Raw genomic sequence first — 12373 nt, 5'->3', positions numbered from 1 at the left:
ACCTTCATGGTGCTAAAATGGAGCTTAAAGGATGCAGTGCGTACCATGTACAGTCTAATCCATGACGAATGGGAACTAGAGTACGCCAGATTCGTGGCAGAGAAAAACAGAGCATACTGCGCACTTTTTCCGACCACGCTTGGAAAACCGTGGTTCCAAAATAAGAGCTGCAATTTTAACGCAAACAATACAAAACTAATTAATAGACTGCTTAGTGGATACACATTCGATAAAGTCACTCTTTCAAAAATGCATGTTATCGACGATAACAAATGTAACAGCTGCGGCGTTCCCGATAGCGCATCACACATCATATTTGAATGTCCAAAACATAATACAAATCGACAACGCGTCCCATCGCTAACCAAATATAACAATCTGCACTCTTTCTTTAAGCATGAGTCGGTTCAAGAATATAACGCAATAGTAAACTTCATAAATGACACAAAAGTCAAACTGTAATTTCAAGCAACATCCTACATTTATCTAGTGTGGCAATTTCCACTTCACCAATAAGTGGGCGGCCAAATAATTCCACAATACCCAAGGGCATCGTGGTAACTTAAACCCAAAAAAAAAAAAAAAAAAAAAAAAAAAAAAAATAATGTTTGTCCACAATGGACAGTTTTAAATAAAAACACTCTCCTAACAAACAAAAAACAAATAAACAAACAAACATTAAATGTACAAGAGTATATTAGGTTTGCGCGAGCTGAAAAATGTAACAGGCAGAAGGAGGCGTGGCAGACCCCACAAAGTATATATGTACATACATATATTCTTGATCAGCATGACAAGACGAGTCGATTTAGCCCTGTCTGTCCGTCTGTCCGGCTGTCCGTCAGTCCGTATGATCACCTAGATCTCAGAGACTATAAGTGCTAGACACCAAATTTTGCACAAAGATGCCTTATGTGTGTACGCTGTGCAAGTTTGTTTTATTTTTTTGATTTTCCCCCCACTTCCCCCTATGGGGGTTACCCCGATTTTCCATTCGTATAATCGCCTATATCTTGGAGACTATAAGACCTAGGAACACCAAATTTTAGTCCCAGATGCCTTGTGTGAATACGAAGAAAATGTGTATTTTGGAATTTCCCTCTCTCCCCCCTCTCCAATGCAAATCGCGATTTTCTCTAACTCCCGTAATTCTTGGAATTTCGAACTTAACCTTAGCAAATACCTTGAGTTAGTAATTATGTGTCCGTACGCCAAGTTTTACCATGATAGACCGATTTAACAAGAAATTATGGCCATAAATATATTTGCTGCTGCAGTGCTGCTCAAGCGCTGCCTGCGGCTTTTGTTGATGTTGCTGTTTGGTTGACTGCTAACATGTTTACACAGACACGAATAGATGCGCATAGCATACATACACTCACACAGACGCAATTGCTATGTAAATGTGCAATTATACACCATTTACGTGAGTTCGAATACCTAGAAAGGTAAAATGGATCAAAATTTTTTTTTTTTTATTTTCTATAATTATTGTAAACATATGTACAGAGTATTTCAAAGTCGGGACACCCGACTTTAGCTTTTTTACTTGTTTTTTCTTTGTTTAGTGCATTTGGCATTAGGGTTTCCATTAATAACTTTATGCAGCAACAACAAATATCAAATAGTTCGTGTCTATGTGTGCGGTTCTCTACGTACGGTTGAAAAAGTAAAGAGAAACATACATATGTATGTATGTATGTATGTATGCCTGTGTATGAATATAGCATGTATGTACATTCGTATTAATGTATACATTGGGCAATCGAACACAGTTGTTTGATTGTAAAAAAAAATAATGCTCTAAAAACAACAACAACTGCAAGTCATTGGCTCGCTCTTCTTCTTTCGTTTTGACCATTTAATGTTAATTGCAAAGGCAAAACGCCAAAATGTTACAGTTACCGTCGCTAGGCAACGACTGCGTAAGCGATAGTAAAGCAGAAACCGAATAACGGAGCTACGCATATTCTGCTTCGCATTGCGGGCAGATGTATGTATGTATATGATTTGTTCTTATTGATCTCAATAAACAAGTAAAAAAGCTAAAGTCGGGTGTCCCGACTTTGAAATACTCTGTACATATGTTTATAATTATAAAAAATAAAAAAAATTAAGAAAATAAAAAAAAAATTTGATCGATTTTACCTCTCTCGGTATTCGAACTCACGTAAAGGGTGTATAATTGCACATTTACATAGCAATTGCGTCTCTGTGAGTGTATGTATGCCTATGCGCATCTATTCGTGTCTGTGTAAGCATTTTCGCAGTCAACCAAACAGCAACATCAACAACAGCCGCGGGCAGCGCTTGAGCAGCGCTGCATCAGCAAAAATATTTATGGCTATAACTTCTTGTTAAATCGGTCTATCATAATGAAATGGCATACGGACACATAATAACTAACTGGGGGTATTTCCAAAATTTTAGTTCGAAATTCCAAGAATTACGGGAGTTACGATTTGCGGGGTAGAGGGGGGAGGGAGGGGAATTCCAAAATATACATTTTCTTCGTATTCACATAAGGCATCTGGGACTAAAATTTGGTGTTCCTAGGTCTTATAGTCTCCGAGATATAGGCGATTATACGAATGGAAAATCGGGAAAACCCCCATAGGGGGGAAGTGGGGGGGAAAATCAAAAAAATAAAACAAACTCGTATAGAATACACACATAACGCATCTTCGTGCAAAATTTGGTGTCTCTATCTCTTATAGTCTCTGAGATCCAGGTGTTCATACGGACGGACAGACGGACAGACGGACAGACAGACAGACAGGGCTAGATCGACTCGTCTCGTCATGCTGATCAAGAATATATATACTTTGTGGGGTCTGCCACGCCTCCTTCTGCCTGTTACATTTTTCAGCTCCCGCAAACCTAATATACTCTTGTACATTTCATGTACAGAGTATAAAAATTAGATTTTATTATTTAAATATTCTGCTTTTTGCATTCAAACTTCGATATTTTGATGGTATCGGTGGCTTCAACTATCGAAAGTTTTACTCTAGCAAATTGAGATGAGAATTGTCAGTGCTATTTGATCGTGGCATCGCTGCACGGCATTGACACGAGTGCCGTGTTTCATATTCCGAGTTTGTGCGTGACCGTATTGACTCAATATGGCACGAAAAGACTCAAATGTGAATTTAAAATTAAATTTATACCCTTATAATTATTCCCCTGTTTTGCACATAGTCTATCATAAAACGTTGCTATATATAAAACAGTTTGTCCTGACTAATTGGTGATCAACCCACAGCCCAAACGGTAAAAGATGAAATTTGGGCTCAAGTATCCTTTCATAGTATCCATCATAGTGTAGGAACACACTAAGAAAGGCTTTTGGAAAATTCTAGCTCCAAAGGGGGGAAAACGAGCTTTAAAAAATATTAGTTATAGTGGTCATGTTCGTTTAACGAAATAGTTTGGCAAGAACAAAAATGTAACGGACTATTGAACAATTTTTTGTCAAGAACAGAAAATGTTCATTTAAATACCTTAAATGCCTTCCTACTGGTAACTTATAAGGTGAAAACATATGGGTAGGTTATACACACACAAAAAAAATACAATTGGAAACATTATATTGAGCCGGGTTAAGACGGGCACTACCTGCTAGTATATATATATATATATATATATATATATATATATATATATATATATATATATATATATATATATATATATATGAATAATATTGCTTTAATATTTTAAGTGAGAATTTTTTGAGGATGATTATGAACTAACAGCATGCTATTCAGGAGTTTTTTAAGGTACTTTTTTTACACCTTTTTGCAAATATAATATAGCCCATGTTAACCGTCGATAGTGTAGCTTCCCAACAGTGAAAGAATCCATTAAATCGGTACAGTAGATTCGGAGCCTTTTCAATTCAAACAAACAAACATTCAAATCTTTCCTCTTATTAATATATAGATAAATGAATGTACGTATATATACATAAATAAAAACTATTTTAGATACTATTGAATAAAATCCACTCTCTATATGGCCAAATTCGCATGAATACGCTGGGAACGCGATCACTTTTAATACGACTACCATACGTAATAAATCCAACCAAATAGAAATTGTTTGGTTTACCATTGACTATATTTATGCCCATTATAGCCGATCCCGAAATGAGATTTGTATCGGCATTGATAAAACCACAAATTTGATTCGAGTTTGTGCTGATATGTGGTAAAATATTTTTGCAGTGCTCTTGGCTTGTCGTCTGCATATGCGCTTTTGTGCGTACGTTCTCCAGTTGAAAGAACAATCGGACTGGGAATCCGACCACTTCTAATCGTTGCGCAATGTACTCGTTTGCATCTTCACCTGGCGGCAGTAAGCAAATTGGTTGAATATATTCGGAGAGCCGCACTGGCTGAGCGAGTTTTACCAAGGCTATGTCATGGGCATATTGACGAAGATTATAGTTTGGATGCACAGCAATCTCCTCGATTAGATATTCCTGAGGAGGAGGCGCACATTCGCCCAAGTTATTGCAGTCTCCTGTCTTCACATCGTCGGTAGCATTCCAGTCGCCAAAGAGAACGGAGTACATTTCCAGTTCTTTCGTTGTTGGTACACAATGGGCGGGAAAAAGTGCCCATTGGGCCTTGAAGAGCACAGCCAGGCACTGGTAGTGCGGTTCATAATTGTTTTTAAAGTATTTAATGCGACCCAGCCATGGATACTCATCGAGAGAGGTATGTTTTGTTTGGCTGTATAGTTGTGTTTCATTTAGTCTGCCGCACTGTTCACTGCCACTTGATGACTCCACAGACGCTCGCAGTTCAGACTGTCCAGGAAACTGAACTGATACTACAACTGTATTGTTTTAATTACAAAATATGAATATTTAGTTGTTAAACTTACACGATAGCATTTGAATCGTCAAAATCAAAGTGAAGCTACAGCGAATCATTTTTTTGAGTGCTGATTCGTCTAATTTTAAATAATGACTGACGCACTGAAGTTGGGGGACTTCCAAATCAGCTTGCAAGTAGTTCTGTGTTGCTCTTAATACGCCTTTTATTGTGCTCTTAGCTCAAATCACTTAGTAAGAGACTCGGACAGAGCAGAACCAGTTTAAGTTGAGATGCTTCAGACATGCCGACTATAACTCATTGACTCATTTATATAAATTTGAATTGTATTGCCTACATATTTTGTAGCGAGGCTCCAACGGTCTTAGATCGTAAATATTCTTATTTTTCACTTCGTCTCCTATCATGGCGCTTTCGAAGGGAAAAAGGGCTAAGTCAGACGATTGAAGATAACCCTCGGCCTTTTCTATTTTCGACCGTCAGATAGTGCAGACGTGTCTAGAGAAAGAGTTTAAAGAATATCAAAAAGTGAATAAAAAAGAAAGTACTTTAACTGCATGAATAGCAGTGACCGAAATTTAAAGTTGTTAAAAGAAAAACCGAATGTCAATAAGTAAACGCGAATGTCGCCTATTTATTTTCAATAAAAGAGTGGGAGCCAACAGACTGGTAAGTCTATGTTTTGTAGTCAGAATTTGGTTAGGAAAACCTTATAGGTCTTTGGGTTTTTTTCTTCGCCTGTTATTGCAGGTTGCCTACCCATTTTGGGTTATATTTTGTGGAGCTGTGCAATTAATTGGCTCCGGCAGGCCTAGCCGCGCATACCTTTCTTTTTGATGGCATAATTTTCTTGAACGCAAGCGCAACAACAACGGCACAGCTGAACCGAGAAGAGCTGTATTGCAGAGGCTCGTAGAGGCGTTCTTATTTGTGTACTACTAATCGGTGCTCCCGTTGGATGAGAGAGCAGTAGACGACCTCGTCAGATTGCCGAAAGCATTCGGGTCAACTTAAGCACCACCACAGCTTGGCTTGCTAGCTATGGCATGGCTAGTGCCCATTAGCGCCTTCACGGTCGCGGTGGTTTCAACACGACTCCTTAGTTTAATAAATTGTCTTTACGAAAAATGCATTAAGAGTTTTGTGAGATTTAACCTTATGCATTAAGCATTGAGCGACAAAAATCGTTGATTTGTAATTTTCTTGTTATAAGATAAGTAATCCTCATAGCTGTTTGTTTGAAAATTCTAAATCTGTGATAGTCCGCTACAAAATAATTATTACTATTATTTATTGCAATGCCTAAAAACTAGTACCTGTTCTCTAGCCAAGTTCCAGCGACATCGGAAAGCGCTTTCATCGATGGACAAGTGAATTTTGGAGAGTGCATTCCATTTAATTTTTATTATTTGATTACTAAGTCTTACGGAGAATCATAAGCAAAGAGATAACGAAACAAATTTGTTTTTTTTTGTTTTTGCATATTGAGTGGCGCTCGCATGGGCATAGTTTTTTTTGGGTTTGAAGAGACGCACTAATTTTTGTTCTCTCTCTTAACGAAATTTAATAAGGCTCTCCAGCTGTAAAGTTTTTATGTATATTTAATGTTTTATTTGCCTTCAATAGTATACCGCAAATGTTTACTAAAATTTAATAGGCTTAAGTTTCTTTTTTCTAATTTGAACACAATGATAATGGTGGAGTTAATTGTTTCATCGAAGAATTGAAGAAGAAGAACTGAAGTAGCAGTTTTTTTGTTTTCCGCCCAGCTCTGACTTCCGCAGCTGCCTAGCTGAGAGAGCAAAAGGGGTCATTGCAATCACCCCCATCAGGTGATGCTGATTAGGCACTTTTCAATGACCACGGTAGGGTGGCCGACTAGAGCCTCAAAAACAGCTGAGCTGCTCGTAGAATTTATTTTGCCTTAGCGTTTCTTTGTTGTTGCTATTGGCTGTAAATGTCCCTGTACACAATCTTTTTCTTTGGCTCGTATGCGTGTGTACTCTTTTTTGCTAGTTCGTCCTATGCCCGCTTTTTATTTAAATAATATTATCTTTTGAGGGCGTGCATGGCGTGGGATATGCATAAGTATTGAACACCATCCAATTGCCGACGAGCCAGAGCCGGATCATAGTGTGCCGCTCTCGCCCATGCCTAACATCTGTCCAGTTCGTCCGTCACAATTATTAGCCTGTACCTAAAGGGTAAAAGGCTATGCTAGTTTTGTGCAAATGTACATAAAGAAGGAGGCGTGGCAGATCCCACAAAGTATACTTATTTTTGATCAGTATGACAAGACGAGTCGATATAGCCATGTCCGTCTGTCCGCCCGTCTGTCTGTATGAGTTCGTAAGCCAAGTTTTACCATGATAGACCGATTTTAAAGGAAGTTATAGCCGTATAGGTCGATCTATGTCTGTCCATCCGATAAGAGCTAGGGACACCAAATTTTGCACAAAGATGCCTTATGTGTGTACGCTGTGCAAGTTTGATATATTTTTTCGATTTTTCACCCATTTCCCCCTATGGGGGTTATCCCGATTTTCCATTCGTATAATCGCCTATAGCTCAGAGACTATAAAAGCTAGGGTCACCAAATTTTAGTCCCAGATGCCTTATGTGAATACGCAGAAAATGTGTATTTTGGAATTTCCCTTCCTCTGCCCTCTCCAACGTAATCACTGATTGTCCATAACTCCCGTATTTCATGGAATTTTTCAATGAAATTCAGAAAACATCTCCAGTTAGTGATTATGAGTCTGTATGCTAAGTTTCATAATGATATGCCGATTTAACAGGAAGTTATAGCCATATATGTATATATGACCAAGCAGTGCCGCTTAAGCCGTTGGGATAAGTATAAAGAAAGCTTATCGGGAGACATTGTAAACGATATGAAATTACCTGCACATGGTAATATTGCCTCAGTTATTATGGATATAATCTTTAATAAATGTCTCATCCATATTGAAAATACAGTTTTGTCCATAGGCGGACAAAATATTACTGCATATCGGCTTAGGGAGCCGAGTAGATCAGAAGAAGTGCTCCAAAATAAGGAGTACCTCACAGAAATAAGTTATGAAAATAATGAACATTTGCTTTGCGATGAGCAAAGTAGAATAGGATTTAAGAGATAATGGGAGGAATTACTGTCCTTTTAGCTGGAAACTTTTGTCATACGCTTCCGGTAGGGCCTAGAGGAACAAAAGCTGATGAGATAAAGTCTAGGCATGACTTCATTTCATTTTCGTGGCTTAAGATCCAAAAATTGGCATTAACAATGAATATGCGAGTGTACCTGAAAGGTGATACTTCTGCCGGCATTTTCGCAGAAACGCTTCTTAAAATAGTATATCCAACAACAGATGGAAAAATATTCATCCCATAATGGTTGGGCACTTTGGTTAAGTCTCTAAAAGAGCTTACCTCTAGCATATTTCCAGATATTTCAAATATCTCCACACAATCACTTGAAGGGGCCACTAAAATAAATAATATACTTTTAAAGTCACTTGATGGAGAAGAAATTACCTATAAGTCCGTCGACTCTGTAATAGAAGACGAGGATGCAGTTAATTATCCTGTCAAGTTCCTCAACTCGCAAAATCCTGCGGGGCTTCCCCTACATAACCTTATTCTTGAGGTGGGAGCACCCATAATGTGTGAAAAGTCTTCACTCTTATGTAAGTGAAGCTAAGGTATTCACTGGTTGTGCCAAAGGGTAGACGGTATACCAAGAATCCCGCTTATACCATCAAACCTTCCATTTCAGTTTAAAAGACTTCAATTCCCCCTCAAAGTCTGTTTTGCCATTACAATTAATAAGTCACAGGGCCAGACATTAAAACTAGCTGGATTAGACCTACAGCAGGATTGCTTCTCTCATGGACAGTTTTATGTGGGCTGTTCAAGAGTTAGCTCCGCTTGTAGCTTAATGATTTTCGCGCAGGGGGAAAATCGTCAAATGTTGTTTATAGGGAAATTTTACAACAGCAATGATATAATACTTGCAACTTTAAAGTACTTTAAATGGTTTATATAGTACACATTTAACCTATGTTAAATACATATATTAAATGGGTTAAAAAAGCGTACCCAATCCTCAACATCTAAGGTGGTGTGGAAAGGAGGAAATATGTGATTGATTTGTCTAATTATAGTAATGAAGTCCCATTATTTACAAGCCTGTAGTTCAATGTCAATCAAATAAGGATTAATTAAAACGTTATTTTGACGAAGACAAAAATTACCTTTTACGTTACGGTCTGCTAAAAACGTCTTTTTTTAAAAAGGACTTAGAATTTTTAGTCGAAGAAATAAGTAATAAAAACAACTTGCCCAGGTTACGACGGACAATTCCTGGTAGTATGTACATATGTTATATTGAACGACATCAACATTGAAAAAAAATTATGAGAAAAAGAAAATATTTATTAGGCAGTCGTTTCGAAAACTCGTCAGTTCCTGATTCATGAATCCAAGACTAATTTGATTCAAGTCCTTATTGAATCGCAGATGTACACAACTAACATTACGCCCTGTCTAAACTAAATCTAATTTAAGATATATTAAAATTTCATCGAAATAATCATTCAACGTCTTTCTCTTAATTAATGCGAAATACTGAAGGCCATATTTTTGTGGGCTCATCCGGGCTCTTTATGTATGTGTTGCATGCATGTTTCGAGCAGCGGTTACTAAATCTACTTGGAAAGCAAATTGCTATTCAACTTAGATTCCACAGAGGAGAATAATAAAGTGGATGTAAAATTTTGATGAATCGTTTAAAAAACCGTTTCGTGGATTTTATGTGGTGCATTTAAAATTTTAATTTCTTGTGATTTGGACACGCATTCGAGCACTCTGTTATTCAATTCCTATTATTTACTCATGAGTCTGCCGTGCTGCTCTGCATCCTGGCAGCGCTCCCCAAAACCTCTTGTTTTGGGTTTTACGTGTTGCAATAAAAGTGCCATAAAAATGTGTTTTGACGTGTTTGTGCTTAGTACCAGGCTTCTGAATCATATCTGTGTTTTGTTTTGTCTTTTTTTGTTTTTGTTTTGGAACGCCGTGCAACGTGTGTTGTTGTTTGTTTTTACATGCATGTCGACAGACATTTGCGTGCTGACTGGCTGAGCTTTTCGCTGGCCAAAAATCACATATTATGGTACATTAATCATGCCCCTTCAGTTTGGGGAATACGAAGAAATGGAAGTGCGAGTTGGGAGTGGGAGAAGGTGCGGCAAGAAGTTCTTAGTGGTGATGACTTTATTAAGCCCTCAGCGTGCCATGCCCATGGAATTAGGTAAGCTTGTTGTTTACACGCATTGCTCATACGCAGCGTGTGACGGCGGCAATTAGAAATGATTTATACTGCGCACTGTACTTATTTATGTTTGTATTTAAAATCAAATCAGCATAAAAAGCAACACGCACACGCCTGTGCGCAAATATCGTTAATAGAAGCGCAAAGTGCCTGCATGAGAATTCGAGGAAAGCCCCTTGCCATCGAAGGTGGCGAAATGGTTGCACAACTGCAAGCGACACTGCATTGAATGCTAGCCATAAAATTTATGACTGCAGCTTTACTTGCACATTTCCATATTCTGCACGTTTGTGCAATGCTTGCGGTTGATAAAGGTTGAGTGGGCGTGGCTGGGCGCCCGTTTTCTTTAGTCAAATATAAATTATGCCATACTGATATGTACTTAAGTTTGGCGCCAGCCAAGTGCTCCGAGGAGTGTGAAAAATTGCAATTTGGCAGTGAGAACTACGAGAAGTGAACAGTTCGCAGTGCGAGCGCAAAGGAATGTGAAGAAGGAGCAACAAACATGGTGTCCTAATGGCAAAAGTTGTGCGGTAGAAATTAAATTTCGTGCTGAGGGGACGGTGGTGGCCCACCCCTTTTTGGGGGTGATTTATGTGCTTTAGGAGCTAAAAAACTTTCGTTTACTTTGGGTTAATAAATAAGGAGAATTTTAATTTTGTGTGCCAGTAAACAGTGCTTACGAAGAGGAATGCCAAAGGAGCAGTTTCAGTGGCAAATGGTTTCATCGCACTTCTAAGAAACGTTATTTGTTCTTATAGATCTCAAAAATACAGAAACAACAACTGTTCGATTAATTATTTATGATTTTTCTATACTTCGCGATTCCTCGAATTGTGCATTAGCTAAAAATTAATTAAATTAGCGAAGCTGGGGATCTTTCTCAAAAAGGCTAACTGCTTACAAGTGCATGATCAACATATCGTATATAAGCCATTCATACAAAAATACCCGAAAACGCTTGAATACAGTATAAAAAAAATCAGTCGCTATGTAACAACATTTCTTTTAAAGCAACGGAAAAGTGTTTATTAGATGTGCGAAAACGGCCTGGCATTTATTGTCCCCTCGATTAGCCTAGTTCATATATACAGACGAGTATATATCCTTCAATCCAAAAAACGCTCAAACAATTACATGAATTTGTTTCTTCCTAATTCGAAATCAATTTTCTCGCAGCCAGAAATTTATAAATCAAATCGCAGTCAAATCTTGCACTTTCAGAGTAAAAGTTTGTTTGGGGAAGCAAACAAAAAATATAAGAATTTGCGCGCTAATGACAAAAGTTGGGAGCAAAACCATTTTCATGGGGAGGGATTAACAGCCCCTTGTGAATGCTGTTCACGAATTAATTTATTACGTGAAATTTTGTTTACATTCAGGCCAACCATAGCAGTGGCAAAACGTGAAAATTCAGTTATGTTATATCTTTTATTCAAAATCAATAAATGCTTGAAATGTGGCCCATTTCCCTAAAAAATTAATAAAAACGATACAAATGTGCAGTAATAATTTTGAAGAAACTTGCTTAAGAAAGCTCTAAATACAAGAAAATTTTTACACAAATATGAAACCTTTTTCGTTTTTTTTTTTGTTTTTAAGGCAGTTTGACTCTGAAATTTGATCTTGTGCTTACAGAAAAGATTATTTTAATGAAGAAATAAACTTTCTTAAACAAGAAGTGCAAACCAAAGTTGGCCAGGGCGACCCTGGTCATCAAAAGAACTACAAAACTTTTGAAAAGTATCCAAATGTGTGTACTTAGGGGTCACTGTCCGTTAGGAAGGGGCGCCACCAGACTTGGCATTCCATTCAATCATTTCTGTAGAAGCTATAGAGACCTCTTTCTTATTTTCCAGCACCATTCCTCATTACTCTAGGACAACCCTTTGTTTGCAACTAGAACAAGAGAGAACGCTACACTCGAACATGCCCGACAGTAAAATACTCTGTAATCTCCACCAAAAAAGGAAAACTAAAAAAATATTTTAAAAAGTTAATGAATTTAACTAATTAATTAAATTAAGTATAAAATATTCAGCACATGCATATACTAAATTTACATCAGAATCGTATCTCTGCGAATTTATATGCGTGTATGTATGCAGCACAAAGTTGAACCTAAGCAGCAACAACAACAGCTACGGGCAGAGGTGCAGGCAGAGTATGGGCAGCGATTTTTTTATGGCTACAACTTTCT

At 37.7% G+C, this 12373-nt stretch overlaps 1 protein-coding gene across 1 annotated transcript; it reads right to left on the bottom strand.

Annotated features, from left to right (window-relative positions):
* Window positions 1–4314: 4314 nt before the first annotated feature.
* On the bottom strand, window positions 4315–5607 carry LOC115621904 (phenoloxidase-activating factor 3-like). Its single transcript, XM_030515734.1, has 3 exons — window positions 5604–5607; window positions 4415–4845; window positions 4315–4350 (listed from the first exon to the last, which is right to left on the bottom strand). The coding sequence occupies exons 1-3, from the start codon at window positions 5605–5607 to the stop codon at window positions 4315–4317; spliced, it is 471 nt and encodes a 156-aa protein (XP_030371594.1).
* Window positions 5608–12373: the final 6766 nt, after the last annotated feature.

Source organism: Scaptodrosophila lebanonensis, unplaced genomic scaffold (genome assembly GCF_003285725.1).
Source record: "Scaptodrosophila lebanonensis strain 11010-0011.00,11010-0021.00 unplaced genomic scaffold, SlebRS2 tig00000024-arrow-pilon, whole genome shotgun sequence".
In the NCBI taxonomy this organism is placed as follows: domain Eukaryota; kingdom Metazoa; phylum Arthropoda; class Insecta; order Diptera; family Drosophilidae; genus Scaptodrosophila; species Scaptodrosophila lebanonensis.
Note: the sequence above shows the minus strand (reverse complement) of the source record. Positions and strands in the feature narration are given on the sequence as shown.